At 37.2% G+C, this 19,197-nt stretch overlaps 1 protein-coding gene across 2 annotated transcripts in view; it reads right to left on the reverse strand.

The window, feature by feature from the left end:
• The window catches only part of PTPRT (protein tyrosine phosphatase receptor type T), a 1,378,737-nt gene that overhangs the window by 1,014,960 nt on the left and 344,580 nt on the right, over positions 1-19,197 (reverse strand). For both annotated transcript variants that reach the window (XM_074211996.1, XM_074211997.1), the window contains exon 2: positions 4,011-4,136. In XM_074211996.1, coding sequence (XP_074068097.1) covers positions 4,011-4,136 — 126 coding nt within the window. The remainder of the gene's footprint in view (positions 1-4,010; positions 4,137-19,197) is intronic.

The raw sequence follows: 19,197 nt of genomic DNA on the forward strand, positions 1-19,197 counted from the left end.
GGCTAAGGTGGCTCAGTGGATAGAGCCCCAGCCCTGGCATCAGGAGTACCTGAGTTCAAAATCTGACCTCAGACACTTAATAATTACCTAGCTGTGTGGCCTTGGGCAAGTCACTTCATCACATTTGTCTTGCAAAAGCCTAAAAAAAAAAAACAATAGCACTAAAAGAAGCAGCTAGGAAATACAGTGGATAGAGTGCTGGGTCTGGAGTAAGGAAGACTTGGCTTCCTGAGTTCAAATCTGGCCTTATACACTTACTAGCTAAATGACTCTAGACAAGTCATCTGGCCCTCTTAGCCTCAGTTTCTCATCTGTAAAATGAACTGGAGAGGGAAATGGCAAACCACTGCAATATCTTTGTAACAAAAACCTCAAATGGGGTTGTGAAGAGTAAGACATGACTGAACAACAACACTAAAACAAAACATGCTGTTATAAACATTTCAAGGTATGGGGGAATATGCCTAATATAGGTTATCTATAGGTCCAAAAGCATGTGGATATTTTAGTCATTTTCTTTGAATGATTCCAAATTTCTTTCCAGAATTACTGTAGAAATCACAGCTCCCCCAGTAGAGTAGAATAGGAATTCTGGCAGGGGGAGCCCCAGATCTGGAGTTGATGGGCATTGTGCATGTCTTCCAACAATCCTTCACACATTAATTCTTTTTCTATGGTGAAAAGCACAGCTACATTTTATTTTTTTCAATTAATATTTTTCTCTCCCACTTCTCCTTCCATGGGGAAAGAAAAATTAAAAACAAAAGCTTTGCCATAATTATGTTTTTCTCATATTTTGTCATCTTTGTCAAGGTACTGGGTATGATATGAAACCTCAGAGTTGTTTTGATATGCATTTCTCTTATTAGGTATGATTTAGAACAATCTTTCATAAGATTGCTGATAGTTTGTAAATTCTTATTAGAAGTCTGTTCATATCATTTGACCATTTATCCTTTTGGGGAATCTAGAACTACTTTCTAAAGGGTCTTATATCCTTTTAAAAATGAATATTTTGAATATTTAAGGGGGCCCTAAAGAGATTTAAGCCGACTTCATTAGAGGAGGACCAGAAAGCTTCCTTCCCAACATATATTGCTTCTGATAAGAACAAATAATTTAAACTAGTTCAAATTAATTCTCTGATTTCTTTGCATAAACAGAATTCCCAGCTGCTGTGATCCACAGGACAGAATAATTTAATGATTGTTATCAAATGCCTCTATTTAGCAAAAACTCTGTAGATCACATTAATGCAAGCCACTATTTATGAAATGTCACTTTCATATATAAGAGACTTAGATAATTAAGACTGGAATCAAGAATTAGTTATCTCTGCAAGAGGTTATTATTAGTTAAACCTAAAGGAGGCAGAGGATGGATTCGTATAATGTTTTGCTCTTGTATTCTACCACCTTCCATCTCAATCTCCTCATGCTGACTTCTTTTCCCTTGCCAAAGCACAAGTATTCTTCTACATGGGTCTCACCAGCCAATAGAGCCAACCAAAGAATGCAGTCTTGAGGTCACTCTCCTGAATTAATCAGGATGATAAAAAAAGTAATGTGATCAGCCAAACTGGATTACTCAGTGACCCAACAGGGGAAGGAAGCTTTGTCTCTGGTCTAAGGCCCTCTGAATGAGGGGCTGAGAGCCAGGAAAATTCCGTGGCAACAGTTATTTTGACAGTCACTCAAAGACATGATTACTACTCCCTATTATGCTCCATGTTCAACAGTCTTCATTTTTTTAATTTATTTTTTCAACATCTTTCAATTTAAAGGAGTCTTATTGATCTCCAACCATGGCTTCCTACTGACAGAAATTTGGAAGGAACATGAAACACTGAAAAGGTGCAGTGGGTTTAGAGTCAGAGAATCTGGGTACAATTTTTTTCCCTGTCATTTACTGTCTGTGGGACCTTATGTAAAGAGCTGAACATCTTCAGAGCTCAGGTTCCTTATCTGAAAGACAAGGGGCCAGGTTTCTAAGGTCCCTTCCAGGTCTAAATCAGTGACTTTCCTTAGACAAATGGAACAGCCCAGATAGATATTGATGTTCCTAAGCTCTGACCCTCTGTCACTCTCTATGGCTTAGGCAGAACTCTGATCAAACCATATTTGCAGATGTGGATAAGAACCTTCAGCAAAATGAATCCTATTTTTTAAACTATGGCTAATCACTATCACCTGAATCCTTTCCAGGGCTTTTCATTTCCCTCTGACCTTTGTCTTCCTTCAGTTGTGAAAATATCCCCTTGGAAAACAGAAATGTCCTATCATCACCTTTCCTGGGTAATTCACCAGGCTTCTACTGCTTTCCCTATCAATTGATCATATTCCTAATCAGTTCTGCCTTAGAAACCCCTCCTTTATCTAGCTCCACTCCCTCAAAAACTTCCCCTTTGACCTGAGTCTAAGGCAAGAAATAGTTAGTAGCAGAATGCCAGTGCAATAGTAGGAGGAGAATGAAATGGAAAATTTCAGACAATGCCCTTCAAAACATGGCACCATAAAGACCAACATAAAGTAACTGGAATGGCATTGGTCTCTACAAAGGCTTAAAAATAATTCTGATTCCATAAAAAGCAGTCAAGGATATATAAGTTCCACCAACAGGAAAGTCTTAATAGTTCTTTGGATTGGGCTATTGGGGATGAAAACAGGGTAATTTGATAGCAGGTTTGGGGATATTTCAAGGAGAGGGAGAGATCTGAGATGACTGTTCCCATAAGTTGAAGGAATAAAGATCAGCAAAGCATCCACCTCCGAAAGGGTAACGTACATTGTCTTTTCCTGCAATTTAATATAAGAACTTGAGCAGCAAATCTCATGTAGTAGTAAGCTCCTTGTCACTGTCTAAGCAAAGGTTGGATGGTCATTTGACAAAGAGAATCATAAAGGATTCATGCTTCAGGAAGGGAATGTAATGTATGATAAATAACATGTATATAGTGTTGACCTCCTTTCCCTCTGTACTCATAGAATCATAATAGTCTAGAGCTGGAAGAAACCATAGCAGTTATTTATTAGAAGCTCCAATCCAATATAAGAATTTCCTTTAAAGCATCCCTGATAGAGCACCCTGCAGCTTCTATTTGAACACCTCCATAGAAGGTAATTTCCTTTCCTCCTGAAGCAACTCATTCTATCATTAGACAGCTAGAAAATTCATTATAAAAATTAAGATACATATATTTGCTTTCTTATAATTTCCATAACCAGAGGTATTCCTAAAATGAAAGTGGAAGAGACATTAGAGGTCTTCTAATCAAATCCCTATTATTTTATAGGTGAGGAAACTGAGGCCCACAGTTTTGCTTAAGGTACCATCTGTTGTTTTTGTTGACTCTTTAGAATCCTTTTGGGGTTTTCTTGGCAAATATACTGAAATGGTTTTACATTATCCTTCTCCAGCTCATGTTACAAATGAGGAAATAGGCAAACAAGGTTAAGTGACTTGCCCAGGATCACCTAGGTAATAAGTGTCTGAGGTTACATTTGAACTCAGGCCTTCCTGATTCCAAGTCCAAAGTCCATTTTGTTGTATAAATACTACCATAGTAATAATCTATAATGTTTAAAAAAAAGCACCTCTTTTATTTGTATAAATGACTACTCTCCAAGGCTGTCATTAGTATTGTCTTAGCTACATTTGCTCAGTGAGATGATCCAGAGTCACTCTACAATACAGGAATACAGCCAGACATACACCTGAGGTTGAGTTCAGCATTTAAGAAGTCAAGTCCAGGTAGTATTACTGTGGCCTTCTTACAGTCATGGTAGGGTTGGCATTCACCTTGGCTGGATTCTCCCAGTCAGAGTAACAATCATTACATAAGTTGGATGAACAGCTGTTTGAGTTTCCTAGAGAGCTGGTCAAAGCCTAATGTGACCCCTCCTTATGGTTCCACTCTTATCAAGATCCCTAGATTCTGAAACTCTATCCCATTGTCAGTAAGCACACCACAATAAACACCTGCTTTTGTCCTTTTGTCTAGTCATACATACCTGTGGGGACAGCAGGATCCAACATCGGCTTTTCCCAAGTATTAATTTGCTCCCAAGTAAATCCATTGGTCCCCAGAGCGACACTGTAGCCACAGCTGCTGTAGTGTTCATCAAAGGAGCAACCACCTGAGGAAAAAGAAACATGAATAAATATATCAATGATTCTATTCATTATTTCTGTCTCCTTGTTACCTTATATCTTAAATTTTGGGGAAGAAAAAGAAATACAGTCAAATGAGATTTTTATATTTGCTCTGGATATACCTGAGAGAGGAACTGGGAGCTAAAGTCTCCTTGTTTTAAAACTCTTATTTTTTTCTTAATAATAGTGTTGTCATTAATAAGATAAGTCCCATTGATTTCAATCTTGGTTCTTGGAAAAGTTAAACAGCAATCATTCATTCCAGGCATGAGCAATGAATTCAGGTACAGACACCATAATTGTTTCTTGCAATATGGTCCCTGCAAAACAGATGCTTACAAAGGACTGTTTTCTGGGGAGCATTAAATTTAAAATGAATTTAAATGTCTCATAATCAACAGGTAAGATAGCCTTTTCATTTCCCCGCTAAGTTTTAAAATCCCTCCCTTTAAATGGTTGAAGGTATCAGGGCAGAGTCAATGGGGGTCAGCCTTAGAGTCAGGAAAACTGATTTCAAACTCTACCTCCGCCATATCCCAGCTACATGATCATGTGCATGCTATTATGAGGCAGTTAACTGACAGAGTGGAGAGAGAAAGTTTTACAGTCACAAGGATCGGAGTCAAAATTCCATCTCAAGCACTTACTAGCTGTATGACCCTAGCCAAGTCACTTAGGCATTCTGTGCCTCTATTTCCTCATTTGTAAGACAGGATTCATAATAGCACCCACCACACAGGATTGTGTGGGGTTTAAATGAGAAACTAGTTGTAAAGTGCTTTGTAGACTTTAAAGAACTTTATAAATACTACTAGTGATATTTTTCTTGTTGCTTCAACTACTACTATTACTGCTACTGTTGGTATTATTGTTATCCTGGGCTCCTAGGCAGCTCTCTAAGACTACAAGTCATTATATTCAGGGTACCATTCTTGCAGATCTACATTGGTAGAGAGAGTTTCCATACGCTGTATCCATGAAATCACAGGTCCAGACTCTTTCACTGAATTTATAATTATAATTTATACATTTGCAACAATTTAATCAAATTAGTTCTAACACATTCTTATTAAGCATCCTACTTTGTGCCTAACATCATAAGAAATTCAAATTATGTATAATGGTGATGATGGCTTGTCCTTCATTCTCAAAGAAGACTGAGACATCAAGGAGGTAATGCCAAAACATGCATGGGAACTGGATTTGAATTGGGGGGGGGTGGCTGTGCTAAGCCACCAGCTTCTCCTCTAGAGTCTTCTGGGTCCGGTAGCCAGCTATGTAACAGCATGACTGGAAATGGCCCTGGATGGGAGGCAATCATAGTTAAATGACTTGCCCAAGGCCACATTGATAGGAAATGTCAAATGTCTGAGGTCAGATTTGAACTCAGATGCCCAATAACAACAATACTACTAGCTAACATTTATATGGTACTATGTGATAGGTACCATTAAGTGCTTTACAATTAATTGTAATTATTATTGTATATAAGTAACTTATTACAATTATCTCCTCTGACCCTCACAACAACCCTGGGAGATAAGTGCTATTATCCTCATTTTACAGTTGAGAAAACTAAGACAGAAATCAAGTGACTCACCCAGGACCACACAAATGTCCCAAGAGGGATTTGAACTCAGGTCCTCCTGACTCCCGCATTCTATCCAATATACCACCTAACTGCTAAAGTTTCAGATAGAGTAATTAAGAAAGGTTCCATGGAAGAAATGAGACTTGGACTAAGGTTTGTAGGAAGCCAGGGATTCTGAGACAAGGAAGGCAGATAGCTTGTGGAAACTTTGAAAAAATCTACCAGGGCAGCACTCCTGGAACAGAGCATGCATAAAGGGGAGTTTGATGATGATCTTCCAACTATCTAGGAAAAGCACTTCAGTTGAAGGATATATCAATGCTGGGAAAATTCAGGTTGGTCTATTTTCTTAGTTATAAAGGCCAAAAAAATAGTTAAGATCCAGTCATTCAATGTGTCAAGAGGATCTTGAAAAAAATATAACAGCTGAGGGGAACTAAGAGGAGAGTAGATGGGAGGAAGTCTTGATGATCAAAAGACCTATTCAAAAGAAACTTCTCCATGAAGATGATGAATCACTGTCACCAAAAGTGAGATCACAACTATAAACATAACAATTGAGCAAAAGCTCCCATTCATGGCTTGTTCAGGTAAGTCTTAAGAGAAGGAAGCCCTGCAAAAGGAGTGAATTAATAGGTGAATGTGCTCTCTGGAAGCCTGTGATAATCCAAAGCAGAATCATCCTACAAGGATGGCAGAACACATTGGGGTTTTCCAGAGAGGTTATCATCTCTGAAAATGGGAATAACACACTCACTAGAACAAATGACAAATGAATATAAAGTGTATCAGATTCTACAGACTTAAGGGCAGAGTGATATGGCAGAATGAAGACAATATTTCTCTAGAGTCAGAATTTCATACCAGTGTGACTTAAGTAAGTCATTTGACTTCCTTGGGCCTCATCTGTAAAATGAAAGAATGAATTACCTAGCCCCTGAGGTCCTTCTCGGTTCTCCCGCTATGATCCTATAATAAAAGTAACCATAAAAGAGAGGGGGAAGTAAGATAAGTCTGATCTTTGACTACTGTGTTCTGGCAGAGACTGAGGTTACAACTTCAGCCATGTCCAGAAACACAGATGCCCAACAGTGAAAGACTTTTAGTCCTTGGCCCCTGAACTTGGAAGAATAGCCCACTCTGCACCTGGCCATTTCTGGCACCTTCCCTCCCTCTTCACCATAAGTCCCAGGGAGAGAAATTTCCATGCTACTTGATTAAGAGAACCAGAAATGTTAAGTCACTCCTTTTAAAATTGGAGTGAGCAACACCTTCTTTCCAGCAGTGAATCTTTTCTGACACAGGTCTGGGGCACCATAATGGGGTGGACATGTGGAAGCCAAAGGAATCTTGAGGGCTTTCTGCATCATTCTGAAGTGTCAAATCTTGTCCCAGAAGGTCAGACATTGCATTCCAAAACAAGTGTCCCAGCCTCAACACGTTTCTCTAGAAGTTGACAGGGTCCAAGTCTATCACCAAATATGCTCCATAGGCTAGCCTCTATTACATTATGATTACCCAAATAAATCTGCTCTGAATTATAAATCTAGCCCTAGAGGTAGAAGGGGAGAACAACATCTGAATTCAAATATCATTAACTAGAATGCAAGCAAAATAGCAAATGGTTTACTTTCTCCCTATTTCTGTCTCCCTAAGTTCTACTGTCAATACTATTTAACAAAGAAATAATCATTACAATGATGATAATTGACATTTTATAGTGCTTTAATATTTGCAAAGTGATTTGCACATTATCTCATTTGATCTTCATAATAACTATATGAAGCAAATTTTAGAATATTTTAATCCTCATTTTTCAAATAAGAACTGAGGGCCAAGCAGGTTAAGTGGTCTCCCTGAGGTCACAAGTGTCAGAGGCAGTGTTTAACCTCAGATTCCCTGATTCCAAATCTTGTATTCTTTCCATGGTTTCACAGGTTCTTTCCTTTGTTCATTTACCCCAAATAATGAAGTCTGGTAAATGGGACCTATCAGTAATGATCTGTTCAGCAGCCCTCTTTCTTGACTTTTCTTTATTCAAGTCTCTAAGCAACCTAACTTTTAGAGGTCAAGTGATGTAGTTGAAAGTCTCTAGATTTGAGGTTGGATGACCTGGGTTTGAGTTCTAGTTTTGTTACTTTCTGTTTATATAACTTTAAATGAGTTATTTTTATGGACCATGGTCTTCCCATTCTGTAAAACAAGGGTAGATCTTGTGAAATCTGAGGTCTCTTCTAACACTAAATGAATGCTACAGACCTACAAAGTTAAATGTTAAACTGTTCTTCAAAGGTCCTGGACTCTTGCTAATGTCTTTGTACTTGTATGGTAAAAGACAGATTACCTTGACTGTATCAACTACCTGTTGAACTACTATTATTCTCAGACTTATTGGTACCATTCTAAGGCTGACACAATAATTCCACCAGAAAATAGTTGTAACATTTTTGCCCCAGAATTTAGCTTTCTATTAGAGGAAGGAATTTGAGTCTACATTATCAATTTAAAAGTACTCTTCTACTACTATTGGTGGAAATTGATGGTATAAAATATTTTTTGATACCACAAAATTATAATGATGAGATCTTAGGAAAGTTCATTCTATGAAGAAAATAAGGAAAGACGGGGTACATGACTAAAATGACAAAGAGAACCTATGGACATAAGCTGCTAATCTTTGCAGGGAAAATGAGATCAGTCACAGGACTGTGGTTAAGTTACAGGCATCTAGAAATGTCACAACAGGCAAGTTGAGCACCATGAAGATGATCTGATATTCCCCCAAACCATATTCCTTTATCTCTTCCCCAAAAGCAATTCTTCTAATTACGGTTTCTGCCAGAGACATCACCACTCAACTCTTTCTCCCAAGTCTTGTGGTTATCATCCTTGAATCTTCCCTCTCAAATCTAATTGGTTACTATGTCCTATTGATTCAGTCTCAACATTTGTTCCACAACATTTCTCACACTCCCTATTCCTCTTGAATAGAATTTTGCAAGAAATTTCTAAGAGATCTTTCCACTTCCACTCTTCCCTAGTTACTATCCTTACTTCATGCCAAAGTCAAAAAACAAACAGACAAATTTTTTAAAAATATTTGGTCATGTCACTCCTCAGCTCAAAAACTTTCAGTAGTTTCCTAATAATAACTCAGCAAAATTCAAACTGTTTTGAATGGAATTCAAGACCTTTTAAAATCTGGCATGATCATACCTTTCTACATTTATTTAATATTACCACCCTTTAAGCATTTTATTCTCCACTCAAACTGATCTGCACTTTGCTTCCCAAATTCCTATTCCTCTGTTCAGACTGTTGTATATTATACCTGACAAGTTCTGTCTATTCCTACTTACTTATATTCCTAATCATCTTTATTTATTTGTTTGTTATTGTTGGGTATTATTCATATCCTCCTATCTTCTCCATGGAACAAGCCTTCCATGTTTACTCCACTTACCCGAAATTAATCACAACCATCCTCTTCAGACAAAAATACTAAGATTCCCAAAAGGCTCATCATTTCCTCCATCCCAGCAATATTCCAACTTTATCACATTTTATCTGAGACATTTTCCCATGAAAAATCTCTTCCCAATTTTCTGTATCACTTTTATTCTTAGCAGCATGTTTTCTTTATATCAGAAAACTTTAATTTAAAATAAAACTATCCATTTTATACTTCACCTTATAATATGGTATAAGGTCTGATACTACATCACTACTGCATCTATTTCCTTTGTCTTTCTATCTCTGATCTCTGAAGTTTCTGACCCACTGTTCTTCCAAATGAACTTAGTTATCATTTTTTCTAACTCAGTAAGGATTTTTTTTTAGTAATTTAACTGGTATGACATTACATAAATAGATTAGGTAGATAAAAGTGTCATTTTTTTATAATGATTTTACCTATCCATGTGAACAGTAAAAATTACTTTAATTATTTAAATCTTACTTTATTTTGTATTAAAAATGTTTCATATTTATGTTCGTATAGTTCCCACTGCTGTTTTGGCTGGTAAACTCTCAGGTATTTTATACTTTCTAGTTATTTTAAATGGTCTAAAGTGATATTGAATGTATGACTGACAGAGTGTAGTTTCCCTTTTTTTCTCTTTTGACTAAATCTATTTTAGCTTCCATTTTGTCTGAGAACGTGATTACTATTCTTACTTTTTATGTAATAAATTCTACTCTAGAAACTTTTTAAAAATTTATAGGATTAAGGGGAGGCTAGGTGGCACAGTGGATAGAGCACAGGCCCTGGAGCCAAGAGTACCTGAGTTCAAATCTGGCCTCAGACACTTAATAATTACCTAGCTGTGTGGCCTTGGGAAAGCCACCTAACTCCATTGCTTTGCAAAAAAAAAAAAAAGTAATAGGATTACAAAGGTAGAAGGATTTCAGAGGCCATGTTTTCAACATGAATGCCTTCCATATTATTTCTGATGACTTCTCATCCAGTCTTTGCTTAAGATTCTCTGTGAGAGGAAGGGAACCCAAGACCTCCTGAACAAGTTCGACAGGTTATGAAGGTTTTCCTTGCATCTAGTCTAAACATGCTGACTTCATGCAAGTCATAAAAACAAAGGATTGAAGGGTTGAAGAATTATGATCTATTCTGATCAAAGAGTCACTACTTAATCCCATTCCAATCAGAAAATTTCAATGACTCTCTATTCCAGAATTAAATAGAAAATCCTGTTTGACTTTTAAAGACCTTCATAACCTGGTTCCTTCCTTACATCTTTTTCATTTTTTATACTGTGTTTCCCTTCAAAAAATCTATAATCGAGCTTCACAGGCTATTATATATGACACTCCATCTCTTCACTCCATGCATTATTTGCAGTGAGGTTGCTCAGTGGGAAGAATGCTGAACATGGAAGTCATGGACTCCTAAATTCAAATCTGTCCTCAGACACTTACCAGTTTTGTAATTCTAGGAAAATCACTTAATCTCTCCATACCTCAGTTTCCTCATTTGTAAATTAAGGGTAATTGTGGGGATAAAATGAGATGGTATTTGCAGAGCAGTTTGTAAGTCTTAAAATAATACATAAATGCTGGTTGTTGTTATTATTATTATTATTATTATTATTATTATTAAAAAAGAAAAAGAAAAGGAGGAAAGTAAGTGATTCATGTACAAGTGTGTCTGAGGCAAAATCCAAATCCAGGTTTTCCTGAATCTATCCATTTTACCAGAGACTCTCAACCTAGGTTATGAGTATCCCATAGAAGGTATAAGAAGCTTGTCAAGGGAATGAAAGGAATAACTGATAAATAACTATATTATTCCACTGAAATATTCCAAAAGTACTAAAGCTAAGAGAAGAAAAAATATGGATTGAGATGAAAACAATTTTATCATGCTAAAAAATGTTACATATATCAAATTAAGTTTTTTCCCAGAAAATTAATCTCTTTGTTTTATTTCTCATAGAGAATGCATGGCAAACTCTAGAATTTGTTTTCTTTCAATAAATTACCAAAACCAAAATATATGAGGACCAAAATCAAGTGGTGCACTAAAATATTTCTGTTCCAACACTTAAACCTAGCCACCTGAGCAGTGTGTCCTCTTTTTCTGAGCCTCCATTTCCTTCTCTGTAAAATGAGAACAATATTTTTAAGGAAAATATTTGTCTTAAAGCACTATAGAAATAAAAAATCATTTTAATTTGAGCCTCAGACTGATTTCTACAACACAAATATCCAAATTTGAAAAGGAAGATTAAAGGACTTTTCATAAGGTCTCTAGAAAAAAGCATAATTGTCTCTAGAAAAGTACTGTCCAACTTTACCTTCAAACTGTTCTCTAGAGACATTTCTCCCAAGGGGAAAATGATAACTTGGCTTGATGCCAAGGCAGTCCACTGGATCATCAAAGTCACAGTGCTCACTGTCCAGAGGGAGGGAAGGCTCCTCTAGATAACCACATCATTAAGCTTGACCAGGAGCCAGCCATCATTTCAGGAACCCATTTACCTGATCCAGACACTATTGCTGCAGCTTAGGAAATATTTCCATTCTGATTCTCCAGAGGCCAAAAAATGAAAGTTTCTGCCATTGTTGGGGGGAAGAAGACTGAAAGAGGAGGTGTAAGGGATGCTTTAAGGACCAGAACTTTGGCATTTGGATCAGGACCCTCCTTCAGCTCTCTTCATGATGGAGACTGAGTCTTAGGAATGTTGGTTCCCTAAAGAAGCTAAGGGTCATCTTGGGGTGGAGTCAAATGAGTTCAAACCAGCTTCAGACATTTCCTAGCAGAGCTACTCAGGGCAAATCACTTAATTTCTGTTTGCCTCAGTTTCCTCAACTATAAAATAAGGGTAATAATGGCATCTGCTTACTGTAAGGAACTAATGAAAAAAAATTTGTAATACACATGTTTTAGCATATACTAAGCAATTAATAAATTTGCATTCTTTCTCCCCTTTATTGAAAATCTGCCTAGCATATGTAATGTCCTGGGTTTCCTTTGTTTTTCATTCACTTATGCATTACAATAATATTAGCTTTATGTTTATAGAATAATTCACATTTGTCTAGTATTTGAAGTAAACACATTCCACCCAATAGTCCCCAAGGATGGGTATTTTTATCTGTTTCACAGATAATGAAACTAAGGTTCAGAAGATTAGAGACAGTACTATAATAGGATGAATATTTGAAGCCAGCTCTTCCCTGACTTTTTTCCCCATTATATCACATTTCCTTATCAAAAGGACATAAGGACAGGACCTTGTCGAAATAGGGAACTCGCAAAGGAAGGAAACCCTTTCTTTCAATAGGCTGGCAATATGTCTTCAACAGAGAGTCTTGGTCATATGATCAGCATGCATCCAAAGCAGGATTTGGACTCAGGTCTTTGTGACTCCAGCTTTCATTCCACTCCATCATGTGGCTTTCCATCTTACCAAATATTTATTAAATACATAGTCCATGCAGAGCACTGTACCAGATGCTGAGGGAGATAAACAGACAACTAAAATTTTGTAATCTAATATAAGGACATATTTTGTTCATTTGTTTTTCAATCGTGTATAACTCTTCATGATCCCAATGAGGGTTATTTTAGCAGAGGTACTGAAGTGGTCTGCCATTTCCCTCTCTAGATCATTTTACAGATGAGGAAACAGAGATAAAAAGGTTTGAGTGACTTGCCCAGGGTCACAAAGTCAATGAGTATCTGAGGCCAGATTGGAACTTGAGTGCTTCTGATTCTAGGTCCAGCATTCCAACCACCGTATCACACATCTACCTGTCCTAAAGGGACATATTGCAGATAGATAGATAGATAGATAGATAGATAGATAGATAGATAGATAGAGATTATAGATATAGATATAGATATAGATATAGATATAGATATAGATATAGATATAATTATGGGTCATGCTGTCTCTGCCTGAAAATTTCAAATCAGGAAGAACCCACTCCCTACTCCCCACCCCCAAGACAGTTCATTCTAGTCAAGGACAATTCTGTTCAAAAGGTTTTTCCCCTTGTCATCAAGTCTAGATTTGCCTCTTTCTAACTTCAGTCCATTGCTCCCAGTTCTGCCCAATGAGACCAGACAGAAAAAATCTAATCCCTCCTTCTTCAAGCCACTACCCCCAGTCACCTCCAACTGAATTTCCTCTTCTTCAAGTTATAAATTTTCACTCTTTTCTCCTGATAATCACATGAACTCAAGACCCTGAACAATTTTCGAGAGATGCTTTAGCTTATCCACATCATTTTAAAACTGAAATTCCCAGAACTGAACACAGTATTGGAGCTGTGGTATGAACAGAGGAGAGTAGAAAGGGACTATGATAATCTCATTTCTAAAAGCTATTGCTAGGGGTGGCTAGGTGACGCAGTAGATAGAGCACCGGCCCTGGAGTTGGGAGTACCTGAGTTCAAATATGACCTCAGACACTTAATAATTACCTCGCTGTGTGGCCTTGGGCAAGCCACTTAAACCCCATTGCCTTGCAAAAAAAAAAAAAACTAAAAAAACCTAAAAGCTATTGCTGCTGTTTTTGTGGTGATGATTGTGGTGGTGGTGATGGTGGTTGAGCTTTAGTTGTTTCTGGCAGATCTGACTCTTCATGATCCTGTTTGGGATTTTCTTGGAAAAGATACTGGTTTAGTTTGCCATTTCCTTCTCCAGCTCATTTTACAATTGAGGAAACTGAAACAAATAGGGTTAAGTAACTTGCTTAGGGACATACAGCTAGCATCTGATGTTGCATTTGAACTCAGACCCCATTCCAGTCTCAACACTGCACTATGGTACCACCTAGTGATCCAACAATATTTTAACCTTTTTGGGCTACCATAAAACCCTGATGAATCATTAAGCTTGCAATCCACTAAAAATAACCACTTCTGGATAACTACATCTCTCCAGCCTGTATTTTTGAAGTTGATTTTTAGAACACCAGTATCAGACTTTGCTTTCATCCCTACTGAATTCCACCTTATAGATTCAGATCAGTTTTCTAGCCTAGGAAGATCTTTTGTGATCCTGATTCTAATATGCCATATGTTAGCTAACCTTCCAAGTTTTATGTAATCTGCAGAATGTATGAGCATGTCATCTATGCCTTTATCCAAGTCATTAATAAAGATGTTCAGCAACCCAGGGCCAAGCACAGATTCCTGGGGCATTCCACTGGAGACCTCTTGCCAAGCTGACAGAACTATCAATGAACATTTTCAGTCCAGCCATCAAACCTCTTCCAAATCCATTTAATTCCTATTATCCCTTAGTTCATATTTCTCCAAATTTTTCAAAAAGTAGTATAAAACATTTTATCAAATGCCTTACTAAAACCTAAGTAAACTCTTATTTCTGGTATTCCCCTGACCTTCTAATTTAATAACCCAATCAAAAAATTCCTATTCTTAATGAAGCCAAGTTGGTTTTTTAGAATCATTGCTTCTTTTTTTCCAAATATGCGCTAACCATCTCTTTAATGTTCCAATCTAAAATTTCCAAGGGATTGAAAACAGGGCTAAATAATTTGGTGTACAAACCATTTGGTTAATTCTTTCATTTTTCTGCAAGTTGAGACATTATCTGGCACTCTCCAGTCCTATATTATCCCACAGCCTTAGTGGTAGAAATTAAAGTTAAAAAAAAGTCTTAGTATGGTTGTCTATGTATCTATTACCAAGATGCGGATATCAAATCTGCCTTCTATTTTAGTATCTGAGGATAGAGTTAGTTCTTCAGGATCAGGTGATTTGAATTTATTCAAGCAAGTGGGCACTCCCTTACCATATCTCCTTACCCATCTTGGTTACCAAATGATTGTCATGTTTATTCTATCATTTCAACTGCCAAGGTCATCCTCCTTGAAAAGGAAACAGAAGCAAAATATGAATTGAGCAACTACACCTTCTCTCTGTTGTCAGTTATCACCCCTGCCATCCAGTTCAAATAGCAGTCTCTGTCCCCACCCCCGCTTTGATCTCTTTCTCTCAATGCAACTTAAAAAAACATTTTTTACGGTCCTTACTTTCTCTCACCAGCCTCCACATAGTCCAAACTTTAACACTCTTGACACTAGTTTTACAGGCCTCAGCCAGAGTTTTCTATTTCTCCTCTCTTACCTACCCTTTGACTGCCTCTTCTGTGATATCTTTTTAAAAATCTAAATTGAATGGTGAGGTCTCTGAACATCTACATCAGTCTCTTCAGACAATCCCTGTTTTTCCCCACTTCAGGACATCTGTTTCCTTTTGGGTCTGAAGGTATTTTTATTCTTGATGGATTTCCTATCCCTCTTGAACTAGCTTTCCCTGTGGAATTTTAGTTCAAAATTAACAAGGCAGCAGTATGAAGACCTATTTCTAAGAGGAAAGTGATTCAATATCACCACCATTGCCGCCACTACCACAACCATCACCACAAAAACAGCAGCAATAGCTTTCAGAAATGAGATTATCATAGTCCCTTTCTACTCTCCTCTGTTCATACTACAGCTTGAATACTGTGTTCAGTTCTGGGCATTTCACCTATTAGAAGGTTAGTGCAATAGTCCAGGCAGGTAAGAGTCTTAAGTATAGACAACTAGGTCATGTAGTAGAGTACCAGGTTTGGAATCAGGAAGACTCATCTTCCTGAGATCAAATCTGGTCTCAGTCACTTTTTAGTTGTATGACCCTAGGCAAGTCACTTAACACTGTTTCTTCATCCATAAAATAAACTGGAGAAGAAAATGGCAAACCAATCCAAAATCTTTGTTCCAAAAAAATCCCAAATAGGATCACAGAGTCAGACACTACTGGAAAATGCCTGAATTCATATAGTGGTGATTAGAATAAAGAGGAAGAGACCTGTTTCTTTCAAGTTTCTTTCTCAAAACAAGAGAAATCTCCACTCTAATAACTCTCTACAATAACATATATAAATTATATATATATATATATATATATATATATATATATATGTGAAAAAATGTTGAATTTAGATCAAAAGAATGTAGGCTTGAGTCCTAGTTATTTCTCTGTGTGTATGTATATCTGTATGTGTCTGTGTGTATCTCTGTCTATGTGAGCATGTGCTTTTGTGATTTTAGGCAAGTCTTTTCACTTTCCAGGTCTCAGTTTCCTTTTCTGCAAAATAAAAGGCTTATGCTTGACAACTTCTGAGGCACCATGAAGCAAAGACCACAGGCAGCCCTACTGTTAAATTACTGTTTAGCTCTTTGAAGGAGGTAAAAATAATGACCACCTCGTGGTCAAGACCAAATAGTCAGACAACAATCGTTTATCAAGTATTCACTATATGCTAAATAATGAGGACATAAAGATAAGCAAAATAAAAAATAAAAAATATGCAAAAATTGTCCCTCCCTTCAAGGAACTCACACTATTATGAAGCAGACAATGTGTAAATAAATATCTACAGAGGTATATATTTTGGGCCTCAAAATTAAGGTAAGTCTTATAAATGGGAGTATCTTATACATGGGGAAATATTGTGAGTGCCTGCAATATATATATCTATATATCTATATATCTATATCTATATCTATATCTATAGATCTAGATATAGATCTAGATCTAGATCTAGATCTAGATATAGATATAGATATAGATATATAGAGATATAGATATAGATATAGATATAGATCTAGATCTAGATATAGATATAGATCTAGATCTAGATCTAGATATAGATATAGATATAGATATAGATATAGATATAGATATAGATATAGAGAGAAGACAGGAGATAAGCTCAGAGAGAAGGTACTAGCAGCTGAAGGAATTACTATAATAAAAAGAAGGTAGGAGGTTAAAGACCAGGAAACTTGCATAATTCCCTATGAAGTCACCAAGAATACCAATTCAGATTATGTTGAAGCAGAAGAAGGGAGGGACTCCTGAAATGCCTGGCATAGTCACCCACACAATGAGATAGAGTCACAAACTGGGAGTCAGGAATTCAGAGTATAAGACCAGCTTCTGCTAGTTTAACCTGGGGAGGTCCCTTTCCCTTACTGGGCATCAGTCTCACCACCAATAAAAAAGAGGGGGTCCAGAATAGATGACCTCCAAGGTCTTTCAACTTTGATATTTTACATGCTCAGGCCCATCCCAGTTCTGCTCTTCTGTGATTTCAAGTCCCTTCTCTTCCTGAGCATCATCTTTCTCCTATGTAAAACAAGGGAGGGGTGGGCTTCATGGCCTAAGGAGTCTCCTAGCTTTGATGCTTATGATCCTCTTCTTCCTTGCCCAGCTGGAACATGAACAACGATGACCTCTCCCTCCCAAAACCAAATGCAGCAAGGCATGGGGCCAGCCCTGTGGACTTGCCAGGGGTCATAGCCACATGGCTAATGGCTTATGGAGGAAGGATGAAATAACAATGCCACTGATCACTGAAGTAAGGCTAATTAATTTTGATCGCAGCCTATCATCATAGCATAGACTTGCCCCCGGATTAAATGTAAACCAGCCTTGCATAAATTGAATGACTTCTTTGAATATATAATTGAATTCACAGAAGTATGTGCCAGGGGGGCATTTAAATAAGTGCACAAATATGATAAAAAGGACTTCACGCCATTATAGCTAACTCAGTAAGCAAAAATAATGGCAAGGCGCGTTCCAATTAGCGTTTGATTTATTTACTTTAACAAATCCAATTAGTAGGATGTTTTATAAAGTCATCCAATGTCAAATACTCCTGAACTCACCAGATAGGAACAATGTTTCTGATCAGCAAATAAAATTAAAAATAAAAGCGCTTCAAGCAAAGGGTAGTTCATAATAAAGTCTTGGCTCTATGTCAGCGTAGGCATTCCCCAAAGGCTAAAAAAAGTGAGTCTAAGTTATCCACTACAACTCTTCTCTTTGAAGGTAAATATAATTCTAGTCCAATAGAATCCAACAACCATTTAAGTACCCATTGTAGGTCATGCTCTGGAGACACACACACACACACACACACACACACACACACACACACACACACACAAAGACCTTGCCATCAAAGAGCTTAAATATTCTGGGGAGGGAAAGGGAAGATACAACATATAAACAGATAAATATATTCCTAATTAGGTGAGTAGGGATAGAATACTAATATTGAACCAGGTCAGGAAAGTCTTCTTGAAAAAAGGTGGTAAAAAGATAATTCATCTCGTCATATGTAATTTTTTAAGGCTTTTTTTTTAGGTTTTTGCAAGGCAAAGGGGGTTAAGTGGCTTGCACAAGGCCACACAGCTAGGTAATTATTAAGTGTCTGAGTCCATATTTGAACCCAGGTACTCCTGACTCCAAGGCCGGTGCTCTATCCACCGAGCCACCTAGCCACCCCAGTATATGTATTTTTTTTTAAGAAAATTGAAGTAAAGGTTAAAAAGATGAGAATTAAATTCAAGTACACACAGCAGTAAAGTTTTCTCAAACTGGATTTTTTTAAGGGCTTTCTATTGCTTTGATTCATATAAAGACAGGGAAGCAAGGTGGTATGTTTGGAAAAAATATAGGCTAGGAGTCAGGAAATGAAGGCTATAGTAACAGCTCTGCCACTAACTGGAATGTGACAGTGAGCAAGTAATGTTCATTTGTCTCTCTCTCTCTCTCTCTCTCTCTCTCTCTCTCTCTCTCTCTCTCTTTGGTTTCTTTCCTTCTGAAGAAAGTGAGGTTAGATGATCTCCTTCCAAGATAATATTATCCTCTATTCATGAAATTACTGCCTCTCAAAGTCAACTCTACAACCTTATGAAGAAATAGCTGTGCTTTCAAATCACCAAGGGCAAAGAATTCATTGGAACTGTGGAAAGACAGAGATGTAAATACACTCTTCCACATTACCTAAATATAGCCCTGACCTGAAGATAAAGCTAAGATCCTAAAAGTTCTAACTTCAAAAAAAAAGGACTCTGATATTTTGGTCTACACTTCACAAACTGGCAAAGATGACAAAGGGGTTAAAT

Source organism: Macrotis lagotis, chromosome 1 (genome assembly GCF_037893015.1).
Source record: "Macrotis lagotis isolate mMagLag1 chromosome 1, bilby.v1.9.chrom.fasta, whole genome shotgun sequence".
Taxonomy (NCBI): Eukaryota; Metazoa; Chordata; class Mammalia; order Peramelemorphia; family Peramelidae; genus Macrotis; species Macrotis lagotis.